A 19,856-nucleotide genomic window follows, 5' to 3' on the forward strand; every position below is an offset into this window, starting at 1 on the left:
TGGGCTGGGTGGCGGGTGCTGCTCGTCCCGCTTGCGATCGCCCTTCCGAGCCGGATCCAGCCTCCGGGTGCCCGATGGGCTCCCCCGGGGGAGAGCAGGGGCCCCTGGACGACGTGTCCTGGCTCCGCTCGCTCTTCGTGGCCTGCGACGTGAACGGCTCGGGCCGGATCGAGCGCGACGACTTCGGCGCGCTGTGCGCCGAGCTGCGGGTCCGGCCGGCCGAGGCCGAGGCCATCTTCCAGCGCCTCGACACCGACCGCGACGGCGCCATCACCTTCGCCGAGTTTGCCCGCGGTTTCCGCGGCTTCCGCGGCGCCACGCAGCGCTGGAGGCGGCAGCATCAGCGGCGGCGGGACAGCGCGCAGGAGGCATCCGAGGACGGGGCGGACGAGCCGGGGCTGGCAGATGCCCGCGACGTCTTGAGCCAGGCGGCGGCGGCGATGGAGCCGAGCCAGGCTTGGCGGGAGTTCGAGCAGCGGCTCGGGGACGAGGCCGGCTTCATCCCCAGGTAACCCCCGCCGTCGTCCCCTGCCGGACTGGGGGGCGAGTAAACCGCGGGGAGGAAGGCAGGCAGGCGCCACCTGGCCTCGGCGCCCGAAATGCCAGAACATCTGGGGTGTGCAGGGTCTTATTAGTGGTAAAAGGGCTTCTGAGCATGTGCCGAGTAGCGTTGCTGGCCTTTTCCTCTCCGCCAGCGACTCATTACCAAGTAGACAACGGTAGGAATTCCTATGCACCTTTCCGCCTGGAAAACTTGTCCGCCTTTCAGGAATGATGGAGTGATGGGGAGCCTGTGGTCCTCCAGAAACTGTTGGACTCCCGACGCCTCTCAGCCTCTGTCAGCAGGGCTAGTGCTCAGGGATACAGAGGGCTGTAGCCCAACAACATCTGGAGGGCTGTAGATTCCCCCATCCTAAAGTGTGCACAGGGACATCCTGCTTGGAACAAGGCAACCTCCCTAAAGGCAGTTTACCTTTTCTCATGGATCAGCTTGTGAGGTACCATATTTTTCCATGTACAACACGCCCCCCCCCCCTGTATAAGACATCTCCTGTTTTGGGGGACTCAAAATTAAGAAAATGGGGGGATTGCCCCCGTGTATAAGACTACCCCCCTTTTTAAACATTATTTTTAGTAAAAAAACCCTAGTCTTATACACAGAAAAGTATGGTATTACTTAGTTCTTTATTTGTGTGTCCTCCCCCACTTCACTTCCTCTGAGGAGCTCAAGGTAACAGTCAGGGTCTCCCTCTCTGCCCCTCCTTTATCCTCATCAACTCAGTGGGGAGAAAGAGTGTGACTGACCCAAGTTAGTTATTCTAGTGGACCTTTCAACCTGGGATTCCTCATTTGGCACTAGCCACTGAACAACACTGTCTCTAAGATAGAGGGATAAAGAGACAAAGCTTGTAAGTCAAAGCATTTAGTTTCTAGGCATCCTCTTGCAATTTTAGAAATTAACTGGTGGCAACGGCACACTCCAGATGCATTTTCTGTCCACATAAACATTTTTATGTGTGTGTTTTTTAAAAGAAAAGAAAACACACACACACACACACACACACACACAGCCTTTTCTCTGCCCCCCATTGTTTGAGATAAAACATTAGGCAGTGGCAATCCAGTCAGGCTGCAATAGGACTTTGGGATGGGAGAGGGGGGACCAATAATGAAAGAGGCCCTTAAGAGAATATTTTATGATGCAATCCATATCTTTGAAATATCCTGTGCTACAAGTCTGCAAGGTGCCACGTCGCTTCTGGACTCCTTTTTGTCCATTACTGCAGGCAGACGGTGCTACTCTCTTTGTGGGTTTCAGGTATTTTCTCTTACTGCTTTAGAAACCCCAAAGCAAGCAGCAATGCTTATCTGAAGGCATCCCAGTTCTGTAAAAGTTTGCAGAACACATTGCGAAGGAGAAGAAAGTGTACCCTGCCACTCCCTCCCTATTTTTGGAGTGGACAGTTGCTGCCCAGCTTACAAGGAAAATATTGAACAGAAACAAATGAACAAATAAATCGTTATCTTTTATTACATCTGTTCCTGTTTAGTGTTGGGGCTCTATTTACAGCTGGAATAGCAAGGGTAGTTGTGTGGCTATTTAAGGCGGGGCAGGAAGTTCACCCTTGTGCCGCTTTGGCTCTTGTGAAAATACTGCCCCTTCCCCATCTGTAGATGATCCATCTGCTATAGCAGCCCTGTCCAAATGGCAGCCCTCTACACTGGGGTAGGAGCAGTTTTGGAACAGACTCTTCTCACGCCACACTCCGCGTCTTTTTTTGAGACTGGACATGCCACTTCCTACGACTTCAAAGCAGAGGCTGAAAAGCAGTCAGAAAGAAAGGGTCAGATTTGGTATAAAGAAGTGTTTGAAACTCCTATTGTTCTAGGTACATTTTGTGACAGAGAGTTTCATTAGCGTGAGAAGTTTATGAACTCTGTGCGCAGTACTGCACTGTCCCTCAGACCTTGTGGGGGGGACTATATTTTTTTGGGGGGAGTGAACGAATTCCTACGCCCCACAAACCACCCAGAGATGCATTTTAAATAAAAGGGCACATTCTACTCGTGTAAAAACACGCTGATTCCTGGACCTCTGCGGGCTGGATTTAGAAGGCGATTGGGCTGGATCTGGGCTCCCAGGCTTTGGTTTGCCTACCTATGGCCTAAGATTTCACATCAAAACGGCAGAGTGGAAGGAAAGGAGGTCCTTTTTCTGCCTCTCCACTTCCAGCTACTCTCTGAAGTCTGGAGAAGAGACCCTCTTAAGAATATTAGGGGGTGGGCAGGGGAAGGACTGGACCATGTGAAAAATGAACATAATATTTTAGCTGTAGTTCATTCATTTTCAGCTTTGTTTTCTTGCTATATAAAAAAGTGTGCCTAGACATTCCATTGTTGCGCACATAAGCTCGGTTTAAGGTGCCATTTAGCTCCTAGCTTTCATATCTATCTCAAGTTTCTAACACTGGTATAAAGGCAAATTCATTCACTCTGCAGAGCAGTGAAATCAGATTTTTGTAACTGTTTTAATGTACAGGTTATCGGCCAGAAATAACTTCCGTATGTGAAATGATCAAAGCACCCAAAGGTTCCTCCCTATCTCATGGATGGTTTAAATTGGAGGCAGTCAGGCTACTGAATACCAGTTTCTAGAAGCCACTGGAGGGAAATGTGCTTTTGTTCTTGGGTCCTACATCCGGTTTCCCGGAGACTTTTAGTTGGCTACTGTGAGAACAGGATGCAATCTACATGGGCCATTGGCGATCCAGCTGGCTCTTCTTAGGTTTGTGTTCTCTCCCTCTCCCCGTATGTATGACAATAACACAGGTTTCCATTCAACTTGAATTGCAATTCAGTTTGGGGAAAGGGCATAGCTTCGTGGTAGAGCACCTGCTTTTCCTGTAGAAGGTTGCAAGTTCAATCCCCGGCAGCTGCAGGTAGGGCTGGGAGACACGCTGCTACTCCATGTAAACAGTACAATGATACCTTGGGTTACAGACGCTTCAGGTTACAGACTCCACTAACCCAGAAATAGTACCTCAGGTTAAGAACTTTGCTTCAGGATGAGAACAGAAATCATGCTCCAGTTGCATGGCGGCAGCGAGAGGCTCCATTAGCTAAAGTGGTACCTCAGGTTAAGAACAGTTTCAGGTTAAAACCGGACCTCCAGAATGAATTAAGTTCTTAACCCGAGGTACCACTGTACTGAGATAGATGGAGCAATGGTCTGACTCACTATGAGGCAACTTCTTATGCTTCTGTGGAATCCTGTGTATCCTATGTACCTGGGACTATTAATGCAATCCTGTTCATGTCAACTCAAGTGAGTCCTGCAGAGTTCAGCAGCGCTTACTTCCAGGTAACTATGTACAGGATTGCATCCTCAGGCCCATTGAACTTGGTGGGCTCTCCTTCTGAGTAACAAACATGCATAGGAAGTGGACTATCTGGGCCCCCAAGAGATATTGTCGAGAATGAGGATTTAGGCTTAGCATTCGTAATCCTGTGAGGTGATAAATTATCTTGTGACAAGCATATCACATTCCGTGTTTGCCTTTATGGATGGGCCCTGTGTTTGCGCAGTAAGAAGGCTCTGTTTGTGATAGCTGATCTATGATAGCCATTTCACCCAACCATGCTGTGACGTGAAAGGTGCAGTGACCAAATAGTAACGGTGACACCCTGGGATGCCAGAGGAGGGAGTGGTCATGCTAAAGAAATGCCACCCTGTGCATTTCTGCATCGCAAGCTTCTTTCATCCGCAATAATTGGTTACCATCATTTTGCTTACGATGTTAACAGTTGGGCTTGCTGTTCTGAGTAGATTATTTGCTGTGAGTGGCGTAAGGTCTCTTCTGTCAGATTTCAAAGGCCATTTTGCTTCTGCTGTACTATTGAACTTTGTATGACAGAGAACAGCAAAGATGGGCTTTCTTTCCAACTGTGTATAATAATTTATACTGCACTTCCTTCGCTATCTCCCAAAAGCTTTCCCCCTTTTTGGCAGCAGGTAAAGCTGTTTGCCTGGGCTTATGTAGTATAATATAGCTAGTATGGAGCTTCAGTTAAGGAGTCAGTGAGTGGCTCTAAGTGGTTTTATGGACCGTGATTTTAAGGATTGTTTTACCTGCTCTTTTAATAATATTGGAATTATTTATGTATTGATCATTGTACTGTACCCTGGGATCTTAGGCTAAAGGACAGACTTAGAAGTGTTCTTAATAGATAAATAAAACACAATTTAAAAAATTTAATTAGCCACATAGGAGGAGATGTTTAGATTTCAATTAAGGCTCCATCTAGGCCAGCAGTTCTCAACCTGTGGGTCCCCAGATGTTGTTGGACTACAACTCCCATCATCCCTGAGCTCTGGCCTTGCTAGCTAGAGGTGATGGGAGTTGTAGTTCAACAACATCTGGGGACCCACAGGTTGAGAAAGGCTGATCTAGGCCATGGGCAGGTAACCTGTCATATTGGATTCCACTTCCCATCATGGCCGCTGGTTGGGGAGTCCAGTAAGATCAAAAGGGCCAAAGAGTTAGCCAGTCCTGATGTGGCCCAACATCCTGCCTTGGGTAGTTGTTAGTCAGATGCCTCCTTTATTTAAGAGCCATAGCTCAGTGACAGAGCATCTTATCTGCATGCAGAGGGTCCTGAGTTCAATCCCTGGCATCTCCAGGCATCAAAGGTCAGATTTATGTGCTTTTCCAGACAGCAGCAAGAAAAAGCAGGCAGTACTTAGCTTAAAACTTAGCTTAAAAAACGGTAAGAGTTTCTAAATTATTTGTATAGAAACACAAAGATGGTTTGCTAAAGCCATGTTGTCTAAGCTTGGAAAATCCAGTTTAGACAGCCTTACTACTTGGATTCACATGGTGGAAGAGGTGAGAGGGTATGACCTAGCTAAACCTGGCAGGACAGCTGACTCTATGGTTTTAACCCCTTCATGCATTAATTTCACTTAAGCATGTTGGTTATATAAGGCTCCTGAGGGTGCAGTTGATTATGAAAAGGAACTGAGATGTCAGATTTTCAAGCAAAGGTAAAAATTATCATTGATTTTCTGGAACATACGAAAAGGTGATCATTGCATTGCTGTTGTTCACTTTGACACTTGAGGCCTGTAACTTGATCCATGTATCGATTTCCATGGTGTTCTGAGTGGGCTTAATAAGGCCCTGGCTCTTTCATACAGAATCGCATTAGAACACCGTTTCCCCTAGTTCAAGATGCTCCTTTGGCATGAAGTGTGAGAGTGCAAATTATCCACCCGGAGGCTGTTGAAGGGGATGCAAAGAAAGTTATGCTTCCATCTAAAGAACACTAACCTTTAGTGGCGAACGTACAGCAAGCAATGCTCAGTGCTAGAAATGCAGTGAAGGGGACTCAAGAGTACACTGGGAATGAATCCACACGATACAACAAGAATCTAATTAGGCTTAGTATGCATTTGCCATATAAATATTTAAAACAAGTTGCTTACACTTGTCTGTCATTTCAGTAGCTTTGCGACCATTGGTTAGGACACTGGAAGACTGGTTCAGATTTCATTCTTACTGACCAATCAGCTAGAACACTGTAGCTTGTCTTTTCCTTTATATTTCTGAATAAAAAGGCTAGAGGGTTCAAGGCACTGAAGTGTTGCCATGGTCTCCTTGTAGCCTGTAATGATTCTAATATGAACTTGCAAGAGCTGCGTAATTTATATTTCTGTTTTATTGAATCAGAAACTCCTGTATTGAAAATATTAACTGAATATAGATTGCAGCTGCCCATTTGAGATATTGGGCTGATGTAGAATAATGCAGATGATCAAGAACTTTATCTATTCAGTATCTTACTAAATTGTTATAACATTATTTTTTTCAAAAAGATTGGAAATCCCTAAAGTCTTCACTTAAATATATATGTATGGGTTTTTTTTAAATAAATATATAGATTGTGTGGGTGTGTTATCTTTAAAACAACATAACCAGAAAGGTTTGCAGAATAGGTGCTTTTTAAACTTGGAAGGGAGTCCTTGGTTTGTCCTGCTTTCTGAAAGGAAAAGTTATTCTTATTTTTGTAAGATGGTGGTTGCTAAACAAAGGCTGCTCAGGTATAGCAGACTGCTGAGTTGGTGGTGGAATGAGGCATGTGCAAAGAGAGTTTGTGTAAGCATCTGCCTCCCTTTCAGCAGCTAGTCCTTATCGCAATGCCATGGATACAATGTTTGCCATAGCACTTTGAATGCAGTCCAGCTGCTTAATAGGGTGGTAGAGTGAATTGCCATAGCTTTGTTCGGCGTGAGTGTGCTGAGTGTGTTTTGATTCTAAAGGTAAAGGGATCCCTGACCATTAGGTCCAGTCGTGACCGGCTCTGGGGTTGCGGCGCTCATCTCGCTTTACTGGCCGAGGGAGCCAGCATGTGGCCAGCATGACTAAGCCGCTTCTGGCGAACCAGAGCAGCACACAGAAACGCCGTTTACCTTCCCGCTGGAGCGGTTCCTATTTATCTACTTGCACTTCGTGCTTTCGAACTGCTAGGTTGGCAGGAGCAGGGACCAAGCAACGGGAGCTCATCCCGTGGTGAGGATTCGAACCGCCGACCTTCTGATTGGCAAGCCCTAGGCTTGCACCACAGCGCCACCCATTTGATTCTACTGAATGGAAATTCTCATGCATCACTTCAGACAGAAAGATGGTCAAAATGGGATAGCTGAGGTGAATCGAGACACATGACAAAGTTAGGTACTTGGTGGTGCAAAGCAGTCTAATCAGGACTCAGGTTCACTATCCCATGTGAGGGGAAAGGATTGCTTGTTGTCTCCAGCCAAACATCATGCTCACCTCCTACTTCCTTGGGTGTGGGCTGTGCGCAGAGCAGTAATAATGGGGGCAGATGCACTGATGCTTAGTCATAGTTTTGAGTCATTTTTCTGTATTAAAGTGCAGCAGGACTAATAATAATAATAATAATAATAATAATAATTTTTATTTATACCCCGCCCTCCCCAGCCAAGGCTGGGCTCAGGGCGGCTAACAAGCAATAATAAAAACAAGTTGAATGATTACAACTTAAAAACAAAATTAAAATACAACAAGTCCAAGACGCTTGTAGCCTGAGGTGAAGAACAAGATGATAAGCTCCCATACCATGTCCAGAAGCTGACTGAGCTGGTAGCTGGATCTTGTTTTAACTCTGGCAACGAAACTTGGTTTTCTCCTGCACTTGAGGGCAACAGACTAGCTTAGGGGCTCAGAAGTGGTCACGTGGTACACAGCTCTGTCGTTCACCATCTCAGTGCCACTCCTCACTCCACCATGATGGCTGGGAACTTTGCTTGGGGCAGCTTTGCTCCAGCCACAAGTGGAACTCCAAATCTTAATGCGCTTCTTCAAGCTTGGGTGACTCAAGCTTCAGGTTTGACTGCTGAATGTAGATTTCTCATTATCATTTCATTACCTGGAAATGTATTTGAGTGTATGTGGATCAGAAATTCCTTAAAATGATTCTGGTATTTGGATTTTGTTTCTGACTCGTCTCTGATGCAGAAGCAAAGGACAAAGTTAATGGGAATTTTGAAAACAATATTTTGCTCCTTAATAATTCATTTTCAACAAATGGTCACAATATTTGGTGGCAGCATTGATGAACCAACTTGCACATATTGGAATATTGGACTTGGAATATTGCAGTCTTTAAGTTACCAGGGTGCCATTTCAATCAGTTGAGCTGCAGTAAGAGGTAATGATAATCAGGGGTAGAGGTTGCTCTGAAACAATAATCTCAAGTGATCTGAAACATGGGGTTATATCCTGTCTTGGTCATACTAGCAGTAGACCCACTGAAGTTAATAGACATGATTAACTTAAGTCCCTTAATTTCCGTGGTTTTACTCCGAGAAGAACTTACTTGGATACAAACTGCAGGAGGGAAGAATGATTTCCACATGCCCCTTCCTCTAAATGCCCCATGCAATTTCATGGACTAGCTAGCAGAGCAGTAGTCTTCAGCATTTTTGAGCACCTGCCTTTAATCCAGGCATAGGCAAACTCAGCCCTCCAGATGTTTTGGGACTACAACTCCCATCATCCCTAGCTAACAGGACCAGTGGTCAGGGATGATGGGAGTTGTAGTTTAAGGATGTCTTTGCCTTCCCAGCTGACTGTAGTTAAAAAACTTCTCTGTTTCCAAAATGGCTCTGGGGCTGGTGGTAGCAGTTGCCAACGTGTGCTTTTGATTTAAAATCTCATTCAGCCTTTTTGTATAATAAGCATTCGGGTGAGTGCTCACTGTCACCTCTAATTTAAAAAGACCCCATCGCCTCCTTGTGACTGCGCTTCCGGAGAGGGTTGCGCTGTTGCGCTTGCCTGTGGTGTGTTTTCTCGCTCCTTGCACCTGACCGGCACAGCATAAATATAGGCCGCCGGAGTCTGCTGAATCAAGCTCTTTTGACAGTTGTAATTGGGCCAGCGAGGAACAATGAAACCATATTGTGGTTTTTGAGATCAAATAAGCTGAGCAAACTCCCGCAATTGCCGCCATATGTTTGTGACAGCAGCGGCTCTTCCTAGCCGAGCTCAGCAGGCGCAGACTGAACAGCATGGCGGGGGGGGGGGGAGGTTGAGCCTTAAGCTTTCAACCTCCCTTCTTTCAGGCTTCTTGTTTGTTTAATCTTTGAAGCTGAAAAATCTCCAAGAACAGCAGCTGTGACGCTCTTGAGAACCAGAACAAAAGGTAGCACTGTCAGAATAGGGCCACGAAGCCTGCTTCTCAGCTCCCGAAGATAGGTTTACAAGGGCTCTATGGAAAGGGAGGGGGCAGGGCGGTGGGGAGATGTGTATTGTGAAGTTGAGATGGTGGGGTGTAGAATAAATAAATAAAATAACATGCTCTGATGCATGCATGCCATGGGCCATTATGCAGAAACAAAACCTGTTGCTTCCCCCTGAGTAAAATCTTTAAAAGCATTTGACCCACAAAACGGCTTAAACATGCCTGACAGCAGGTGGTAAACAAACAAACAAACAAACAAACAAAACTTTTATATGCCATCATCATTAAATTGGCCTGGTGCCTTCCAGGTGTTTTGGGCTACAGCGCACTATTGCAATTCAAAACATCTTCCGGGAACTAGGTTGGTGAAGGCTGAACATTTCAGAGCTATGAAGTGGAAGCCTCTTTTTCGAATCTCAGCTTGGCGCTGAACCCCCTAAATGACCTTATTCAGACCCTTATCCCTCCTGAGTCTTACATACCTAATAACTTTGACTGAATCAAGGCTGTGGTGATTTTTATGCAAGTAGGTTGTTAAAAACAAAAGGAAAGCGTGGAATTAATTTTTTTAAAGTGAACCTACCTTCCTGCTTGGGACGCGGGTGGCGCTGTGGGTTAAACCACAGAGCCTAGGACTTGCCAATCAGAAGGTTGGCGGTTTGAATCCCCGCGATGGGGTGAGCTCCCATTGCTCAGTCCCTGCTCCCGCCAACCTAGCAGTTCGAAAACACGTCAAAGTGCAAGTAGATAAATAGGTACCGCTCCGGCGGGAAGGTAAACAGCGTTTCCGTGCGCTGCTCTGGTTCGCCAGAAGCGGCTTAGTCATGCTGGCCACATGACCCGGAAGCTGTACGCCGGCTCCTCCCCATAAAGTGAGATGAGCGCCACAACCCCAGAGTCGGCCACGGCTGGACCTAATGGTCAGGGGTCCCTTTACCTTTACCTTTACCTTCCTGCTCTGCTTGTTGAAAATGATATGTCAGGATATTTGATGCCCCTTACAAGGCCAGTCCGGAAGATAGTGTCCCCAGAAAGATGCTGTGCCCAGGAGATTGCCTGTCCACCAGTGTGTGAGGGAAGCTGCCCAGACACTTCAGACGCTTTCTCTGATTATTCAGAAAGATATCAGCAGGCCCAATAACCAAGCCAAACGCCTTGGCCAGAGGCTGCTGCATCCAGCCCAGGTGCCAGTTCTTTTCACATATCTCCTCAGGCCGCACTGCTGTTCTCCTTCATAATATCAGCCATGCCATCCAGGGTCATTCCCCAACGCAGTGTGTCCTTGTCAGCATTGCTCTTCTGTGGTCAACGCAGGACAAGCAAGTCAGTCTCTGCACAAAGGAGCAAATGGGAAACTGATCTGACATAAAGAAATGGCAACATTCAAGCAACAAGTGGGCGAACATTTCAGTCTCCCAGGACACTTTGCTCACTGAGCTGGCAGTTGTCAGTCTAAAACAAAGGAACTTCAAAGGGAGACCACAGTGTGAAGCTGTTGGACTAGAATTTATCGGGGAATTTGATTTTATTTATTTAGCCTTGAATAGAGACAATGGCATCCCCTCTCACTACAGGGGTGAGTTAACGTACTGCCATAGTGAATTGCCACTTTGCTTATCTTATATACATTTGAACGTTGCATACAATTGTCTCAGACTGGGCCTCTCGCTGTTGTTTTGCGCCACTGTTTATATCCCCCCCCCCTCTGTTCCCATTGTGCATACTTGCCAACTGAGGAGAACAGTTCGTGCACCTGACAAGGTTGGCCCTAGTCCACCGAATTTTATGCCATGATAAATCTGTTAGTTTTTAAGATGACGTAAGACTGTTTTTGTTTTGTTTTTGCGGCAGCCAACTAAGACAGCTACATGTCTGGACAATTTTACGGAAGGTGCACTGAAAATTTGCTTACCTTTCTGTAAAAATAAAATTGGGCACCCGCCCTGTGGAACGCCCTCCCACCAGATGTCAAAGAGAAAAACAACTACCAGACTTTTAGAAGACATCTGAAGGCAGCCCTGTTTAGGGAAGCTTTTAATGTTTAACAGACTCTTGTATTTTAATATTTTGTTGGAAGCCACCCAGAGTGGCTGGGGAAACCCAGCCAGATGGGTGGGGCATAAATAAATTATTATTATTATTATTATTATTATTATTATTATTATTATGTTTTGCCATGAAAGTTGGCCTCCAGAACCACGTCAGTTTGCCCTGATTCATCCACCACCAATTCCAATGAGTATTTTGGTTGCAGTTCCTAGATCATATATATTGACTATCTTTAATTATCCCAACAGGAACGCCAGTGGCATCCAATGGTAGGTTATCGGTTGAGTTAAGTTAATATTTGTTACAGCATCCTAGAAAAGCTTTTATTGTGCTGCCTTTCTTACTAACCGTGCATGGGCGTGTGCTTGCTGGTTTCTATCCACTTCTCTAAAGTTTATCCTGCATCTAAAAACTTGCACTATATATATTCTTCACACAATTATTGTGGAGCAGAGCTGGCTCCTTTGGCCCTGGCCCTCCCGAGGCGCCCATGCATTGGGGCACACATCTGAACTGCAAAGCCTGTGCTGAAGCAGCTGCTGGGTGTGTGGTCTTCCACACAAGGAGGCCACCCATGTGATCAGGAGAGCCACTTGCATGGAAGCCTATGAGCAAGCAGCTGCTCACCCAAAGGCTTCATAAAGGCAGGTATCTGGTCCCACACATGGATGCCTAGGAGGTTGGGCCAGCAACAGAGAATTGGAGAATTCTACAGTTTGAAGGGTCCACGAGTTTCATCTACTCCAGCCCCCTGCAGTGCAGGAACCTCAGGCCTCGGGAGCCAGATGTGGCCCTCCAGGCCCTTCTGTTTGGCCCTCCAAACTCTCCCCAGGCCACACCACTCACTGGCCCTGCTTTGCACCCCAAAGAGTGTTTGTCTGGCTGCAATTTGCCTTTGAACTCCCATTATACTTCTTGCTTGGATGGGAGATAGAGATGCGCCTGAGTAGAAACTAGCCTACCGTACAAAGGCAAAGAATTACATTTGTTGCTCCACCTACTTTTGCTTCTGACCTCACCCTCCCACTGGCATGTGACCCTCAGAAAGTTGTGCAGAAGTTGCCTCCGTCCCCACAGTAAAAGCATTAATTATTGTGCAATTACACTGTTTCCAAAACATTTTGTAATATTGTTTTGAAGATATCCAAATCTCTTCTGAGTTGATGCCATTAACCAAAGAAATGCTAACAATTTTGTAAGGGTTAAATATAATTGGTTCGTGGTACGAAAGCCTAACCCGCGAAAACTGAATAGGAGTGCTTTTTCCTTCGCCATTTCAACAGCCATCTCTGCATGAGATATAAACCGATTATTTGTGAGAAAATCTGCATATGCTTTAATTAGTAATTTTTTTCCTCTTCCAGGCAAGAACAGGTCAGTGTTCTGTATCAGAACATCAATATCGTGGAACCACGATTAATTCAACCTTATGAGCATGTTATTAAGAACTTTATTCGAGAGATCAAGCTTCAGAGTGCAGAGATGGAAAACTTAGCCATAGCTGTAAAAAGGTAAGAGTCAAATGTTTTGTACTTCACAGTGAAACAATTACTATTTTTGTCTGCAGTACATGGTGTTGTTTAAAGTCACATGATAATGTTAATGGCAGCGTTCAACTGCCAAAATTTCACTGTGAGTTGGATGAGGCTGGTGGGTGTGAGAAGTCAAAATTAGCATTGGTTGTCCTGGAGTCTCTGAGAAGCTGAATGAAGTGCTTAAGATCCAAAGGCAGACTATTAGCCTAATATTATTCTTTTTCATGCTATGTTTTTTCCTTGCAATCATGGGGTTATATCCTCAGAGTAGACCCACTGGAATTAATGGACACAACCAACTTAAGTTCATTCATTTCAGTGAGTATAACATGGCTGGACACAACCAAAATTCCTTCCTTATGGAATTGGGATTGTAACTTTAAAAAAAATGTCCTCTCAGAAGTCTGTTTTACTTTAAAGTTATACCTTTGAACACACATATGTAAAAAGGAAATAGTTATCAATTATATACTGTTCAAGCAGTATGACATCCAGGCCGATATGACTGGTGAAATTTTGTTGCTGATGGTGTATATCCATGAGAAGCAACAGTTTTACATCCCAGCTGATCTACCTTTTTGTGGTAACACATCATAGGAAGTTGGCAGCAGAAAGGGAAGCGGAAAATGAAGTTGCCTTCTTTGTGCTGCCGTGAGAAGATGTTCAGAATCGTGTGTGGAAAACCAGTTCACATACAGTTCTGCACATCATTTGCAGCCACAGCTTTGGTAATTGGATGCCCTAAGCAGTTACAATGCTTGGGATATCTGTGTAGCATGTACCATCCTAAGAGAATTGGGTTGCTTTTAATGACAGTAATGAGAATCAGGTGACTTTAATTTGGAGTTGCCGATCTGCACTATACATTTAAAGCAGTATCATACCACTTTAAACAGCCACGGCTTCCTGCCTGAGAACTGCAATTCGTAAGAGGGGCTGGGAGTTGTTAGGAAACCTTCTGTTCCTCCCAAAGTGCTGCGATTCCCAGAATTTCCTGGGAAGAGGGACTGTTTGATGAACTACTCTGTAGATCAGGCATGTCCAAAGTCCATTTCGGCGGCCTAATCAGGTCCACCAGTCAGTTTATTTCCTGGGGTAAAATCCAAAAAAACCCTCAACAACTTCAACCCTAAAAAAGCTCAACAACTTTGGTTATCCCTTTGGTCAGCCCTCATGGCCCTTCACTTCATCAAATCTGGCCCTCTTTGAAAAAAGTTTGAACTCCACTGTTGTAGATTGTAGCTCTATTACTGGCATAGGGACCTCAAACTTCAAGCACTCTTTACGAACTACAGTCCCCAGAATGCATTGGGGGGAGCCGTTATTGTTTAAAGTGGAATGATGCTGCTTTGCAGATGAGACCAAGGTCTTTGTTCACCTTTCCCCAGATGCCTGACTTGCAACATCTTGAGCCACCGATTCAGGTTAGGGATGGAACAAACCATGTATTCTCAATTTTATTTGAAGTTTCTCAAGATGGCCTTGTGTGAATGCTTACATTTTAGAGCACAAGATAAAGCAGCAATGCAGCTTGGTGAACTGGAAGAGGAGATGGACCAGAGAATACAGGCTGCAGAGCATAAAATCAAGAAGGAGGTGAATAGTTGATGTTTATAGCCCTAATATTTCTTTTAGAACTGGCTTCTCTGCTTAAGAAAACTAGTGAAGAGATTCTGGCTTCTCTGCCTGAGGCTTCATACATGAAACCTTTCTCTGCATTCTTTCTCCTCCCAATTTGCCATGGATGTGAAAGGTATGAAGGTCAGAGCTTTCTCCACCTCAGTTTTTGGGTGGGGAGCATTAATACGGAAAGGGTGGCTGGGGTTGGTGCTGTTTTTGGTGCCTGTGAGAAACTTTTTTTAGGCCAGATAGAGGCTGATGTGCCTTTTAATTGGAACTTTTCTTTTCTTAAATGTACATTTTAAACTACTGGTTGTATCTATACCAGGGGTTTTCTTTTAGCTCAGCTTTTGTGTGTGTGACTTTTTTGAGAAATTGCCTGATCCACATGATGGGCAAGCAACTTGCCTGCTGTATAGCAGCAGTCAGCATACAGTTCCCTTGAATGTGGTGGCTCTAAAACTGGCCCTAATAGAAGAATTAGAACTAGTTGTTTTCTGACTAGTAGTAATATAGAAGTTTTAAGCTGCTGCATTTCTGTGTTTCATTCCTAAGTACCATATTTTTCGCTCTATAAGATGCACCAGACCATAAGACACATCTAGTTTTTGGAGGAGGAAAAACAAGGAAAAAAAATACTCTGAATCCCAGAAGCCAGAACAGCAAGAGGGATCGCTGCGCAGCGAAAGCACAGCCTGCATTCGCTCCATAAGACGCACACACAGTTCCCCTTACTTTTTAGGAGGGAAAAAGTGCATCTTATAGAGCGAAAAATACGGTACCTCCAGCCTGCACATTCAACAGAGCACAGGTTCTTTAAACTGCATGCAAGCGACTCTTCCTCCCACCCCTTTCGATTGCTTAGTTACTCATTGAAGGAGCCTCTGAGTTGTCAAAGGTTGTGTCCACAAGTGAGAGGGCTTTCTCAGTTGCGCCTAAGGCGCAGGTGATGAACATTGGGCTCTTCAGTTAATGCTGGACTCCAGTTCCCATCTGCATGACCAGTAGTCAGGGATGAGGGGTGCTGAAGTCCAGCAACATATGGTGGGCCACAGGTTCCCTACCCCAAGCCTAAGGCAAGCTGGCCCAAGTTGTGACTTGCTTAGGCAATTGACCCCACCAGCCATGCATACCGAGGTGTTGATAAACCTCCTCCTTTTGCTGTCTTCCAGGAACTTCACATGGGGGGCTTGTTAAGCATCTAGTTAGGGCCCACTACCTGAGTAGTAGACTACCTTTCTCTTGTGATGTGTGTACTGTAGAAGACATCGCAAGTTGTGCAGGCCTGCCCTAAGAGCTTGTGTGTGAGCAGTGATGGAATGACAGGGCTGCGCACCTGACCACATGTGACTTCTAAAATGTCCCTGAGGCTCTGAAGCATTTGAATTAGTAGGGGGGCAGTGGGGTGGAGGCTGTTCTTTGTGAAGTCCAAACCACAGCTGGTAATTCACAGCTGATCCCACAGATCTCTGAGCACTGGCCTTACCATGGACTTTGAACCCACCTTATAAATGTATCAGTATTTCCCTAAGCACACACACACACAATGGAATGTCTGAGTTGATAAGCATCTTGCCAAGTATCAGTCAATTTACCACCTAGATAGAAATAGCAGGGCTGGCCTGGTGATGACTTATTTCACTTATCATTCTTTACTCTGTCCTTCATTCAGTGCTGCTCGCAATTTTGAGAAGTATGACACCCCAAATGTAAATGCACTCCTTCGGTGATATTTACTTTGTGGGTTAGTACCGAACTATAAATTTTAATGGTAACCATGTACACAGTTATTACTGATGCAGGGCTGACTTATGACACAGTCACCTTGTATTTTGTGTGCTTGCTTGTCAGTGCCATGGGATTCCCCTGCACTTCTTTTCATATTGTGGGTTGCACAACATGTATCCATAAGCATATGCCCAACTCTCACACATGCATAGCCACGTGTAGAAACATTAAGGGTAGCCCAAAATATTTTTGTTGCACTGTAATGGGAAGAGATGCCTCCCAGACATGTGATGGTGTAAAAGTGCATTGCTTAAGCCTGCCATTTGTAATTTAACAAATATATCATGCCTGTAGGAGAAGCGGAAAACAGAAGAGGCTCTGAATGACCTCAAGCGCCAATACGAGGCTGAAGTGGATGAGCTCCAAGTGACGATAAAAAAACTTAAAATGGTAAGTTGTGCTGACTTTTGCGGTGGTCTGGCGTTTGTGACAAATTTATTGGGAGTCAATCCTCTGATACGTTTGCTGCTATCTTTGAAGTAATTAAGGGCATATCACACTTCAGAGGATGAGCCTGGAACTTCATCTTGCTGGAAGGTTGTTTGTAAGATTGAAGTCTATGAGTTGAAGGAGAAGAAGTGCTGCAAAGCCATTCTTTCTGAGAAAGGAAGGAAGCAGTTGCTTTCAGAGTGTTTCATAAACGATGATGTCAGGTCTCAGTAAGGGTTTCACTTCACTCAAGGCTGCATCTGTGGCACTGTGTGTGTAGAACTGTTTGAGAATTACTGTTTTATATTATCCAAATAAATACATAAAATTATTAATGTTCACAGTTACAAAAGCAGACTTTAAATAGCCACCCACCTATTGCTTGTGATGGGTGTGAATCCTCTTTAGCTAATCAGATGGGGAGACGTTCCTTTCATAAATGGAAAAGCAGTCAGTTCCTTGTCTTTGTAGGTTATTGGCACACCACTGTAGCTCAGAGGCAGAGTATCAGTTTCGCATGCAGAAGATTCCAGGTTCATTCCCCAGTATCTCCAGGTAGTTCTGGGAATGTCCCCTGTCCTGAAACTTTGGGGAACAGCTGCCAGTCTGTGTAGACACTAAAGAGGTAGGTAGGCCAGTGGTTTGACTCAGTAGAAGGCAGCTTCCTATGTTCCACAATTGGGCCAAAGTTGCTAAGAGCAGGCAAGCTGGCAAGGAACTGTTTTTGTGATAGTTGTTTTTGTCTTATTTTCAAGGCTGTACTGAAATGCTTTGTAGTTTGTCTGTTTTTGTTTTTTTAAAACTCCCCACTGTACTGCTTGATCCCTTTCTACTGCTCTTCATGCATTCTAATGTGTCCATCAAAGTTATTTTGTTACATCAATCACACTGTCTTTACTGTTTCAGCTTGAAGAGCAATCTAAAAACATTCATCACAAAGAAGATTTGGTGGCATTAAAGAACAGGATACATGATCTGACCTTGGTATGAGCTGCATTATAATTTTCCTACTCGGGGTGATCATTGCGCCTGTCGCGCTTCGATATGATCCGTATCTTTACCACCCATCATATTTAAGTAGCTTGTTGGGCGATGGCATTTTCTTGAAAATTGTTGAGGTTGTAAAGGAGGATGACTGGCATTTCAGAGGGAGAAGAAATTATACTGTTTAAGCTGCGTATATCATGCTTGGGTGTCATTTTCACACATTAGCAATGGAGAATGTATAGGTATTACAGGACTCTGGCTTTTCAAAGTAAGAATAACTTTCTCATTTCTTTCTCACGGAAAATAGTTTTGGCCAGTTCTCTTCTGTGGACCCAGTTTCTTAACAAATGTTGCCTCAAGCTCTTTAAGTGAGGTTGGGTTAATATTAACTGATCTGGGGCCGGCTAGAATAACTTCTGTGTAGTCACCTCTTCATATTGGAAACCTAATTGGAAAGTACATGTTGTGTTTACTTTTCATTTCATGAAATGTCCATGCTGCCATCACCATTAGCAGACATGGGAACTTACAGCTGTGACTGAAGACATTTTCATGTCTTAGTGGCATTATATGGTATTGTCTTCTCTACAGATGTTTGTGGAGGAGTCTCCATGTAGGACTGTAACATGTAGACTGGCCTTGAGGCATTTATGCACTTTAAATGGGCTATGAGTTTGCACATCAAGCATTTTCATATTATCATTTCGTAGTTAGTAGCAGTGAATATTTTATTCTTAGGTATTTTTGAACATGCATTACATATGTAACAAGTGATTTTTAATCAGTAATATTGTTTTTCCCTGGTTTATTTTCAGGAAAACCAGAAACTTAAGAAAGATCTTATGGAAGCACAGACAAATATCGCTTTCCTTCAGAGCGAGTTAGATACTTTGAAAAGTGATCTTGCAGATCAGAGCTTGAGTTCAGAAAGGTAAGAGTCTTCAGTAGTCATATTTGTAGAAAATTGGTTATTTAGTTCCCTGTGTATACTCTGGTCAGTAAAGAAAACTAATTGTGCAAATTTTTGTTTTGTAGAGAACTAGAAATGATCAGAGAATACACGGAAGACAGAGATAGTCTGGAGAGGCAGATAGACATTCTACAGTAAGCTGCCAATAAATCACTTTTTATTTATGGACTTTTATACTTGAGCACCCATAATAAAATGAGAGAAAAGCAGATGTACTTGGCTGTAATGAAAAGTTTTGCTGGTTCCCTAACCTGCATTTCTGCCCTCCCATTTGATATATTAAATATTATGGCCAGACGGTTAAGCCTTTGGACTGCATTCCTTGAAGGCTGTTTGTTCACATATCAAGAAATCATTGATTTAGTTAGTTATTTAGTGGTTTTGTGGGGTTTTTTTTTTACATTTATGGGGTCTCTCAGACCTGCAGTATCTTAATTATGCCTTTTTGCTTTCAACTTGAAATCAGCTTTGGCTTTGAATTTAGCGAATTGCTGACAGGTTAATGCCTTTATACCAGCTGCTGCATCACCTGCCAAAGGAACTTGCAAAGTTAAAAAGAACAAGCTAGACCCAGAAAAATAACAGAACAGTCAACCCCCCCCCCCCATTGTAGGACCATTCAGGGAGCATCACGTGATAGATGAGAATCTCCTCCCCTGCTTTGGGGTTACTGTAAGAGTCTAAATGGCATTAATGTGATTCCTTATGCTGTCTTTGATGCAATGATTTATACTGATCCATTGTGCCACTATCACAAAAGTCAAGGTCACCTTATTAAACGCCTTCTATCTGTTGGCTTTCAAAATGCCAGATGATTGAAACTCTACAATCTAATTCTGATACCTTCTGAATGTGAATAAATTTGTTTGTCCTGGCTTGTTTTTTAGGTCAGCCAACAGGAAACTTCACGACAGCAACGATGGTTTAAGAAGCGCATTAGAGAATAGCTGGAGCATGTACAACAGATCACTGGTAGGCAGCAACCTTGCATAAGCAATATGTTTAAATAATTGTGCAGTAATATAAATATTTGCTCTTGGTTATACCAATATAAGCCGTAAGATAGTGATGGAAATAATGTAGTCATTCTGGTTTGATGCCAAAGTAACTCACAGCGTGATCTTGTGGACTTTTACTCAAAAGCAAGCCCCGTCAAGTTAAATGAAGCTTACTCCCTGGTAAATTAGGAATCATAGTTGCCACCAGAGAGTATATGT

The 19,856-nt window shown here is 44.3% G+C and overlaps 1 protein-coding gene across 2 annotated transcripts in view; it reads left to right on the forward strand.

Moving 5' to 3' along the window:
* The window catches only part of RASEF (RAS and EF-hand domain containing), a 34,204-nt gene continuing 14,348 nt past the window's right edge, over positions 1–19,856 (forward strand). The window contains exons 1-9 of one of the 2 annotated variants that reach the window (XM_080972589.1): positions 1–508; positions 11,559–11,579; positions 12,675–12,821; positions 14,351–14,441; positions 16,548–16,643; positions 17,589–17,666; positions 18,485–18,600; positions 18,705–18,773; positions 19,527–19,611. In XM_080972589.1, coding sequence (XP_080828715.1) covers positions 75–508; positions 11,559–11,579; positions 12,675–12,821; positions 14,351–14,441; positions 16,548–16,643; positions 17,589–17,666; positions 18,485–18,600; positions 18,705–18,773; positions 19,527–19,611 — 1,137 coding nt within the window. In that variant the 5' untranslated portion in view covers positions 1–74. The remainder of the gene's footprint in view (positions 509–11,558; positions 11,580–12,674; positions 12,822–14,350; positions 14,442–16,547; positions 16,644–17,588; positions 17,667–18,484; positions 18,601–18,704; positions 18,774–19,526; positions 19,612–19,856) is intronic. The other variant, XM_080972590.1, reaches the window with a different exon arrangement.

The sequence above is a fragment of the Podarcis pityusensis genome, assembly GCF_964106645.2.
Source record: "Podarcis pityusensis genome assembly, chromosome: 11".
Lineage (NCBI taxonomy): Eukaryota > Metazoa > Chordata > Lepidosauria > Squamata > Lacertidae > Podarcis > Podarcis pityusensis.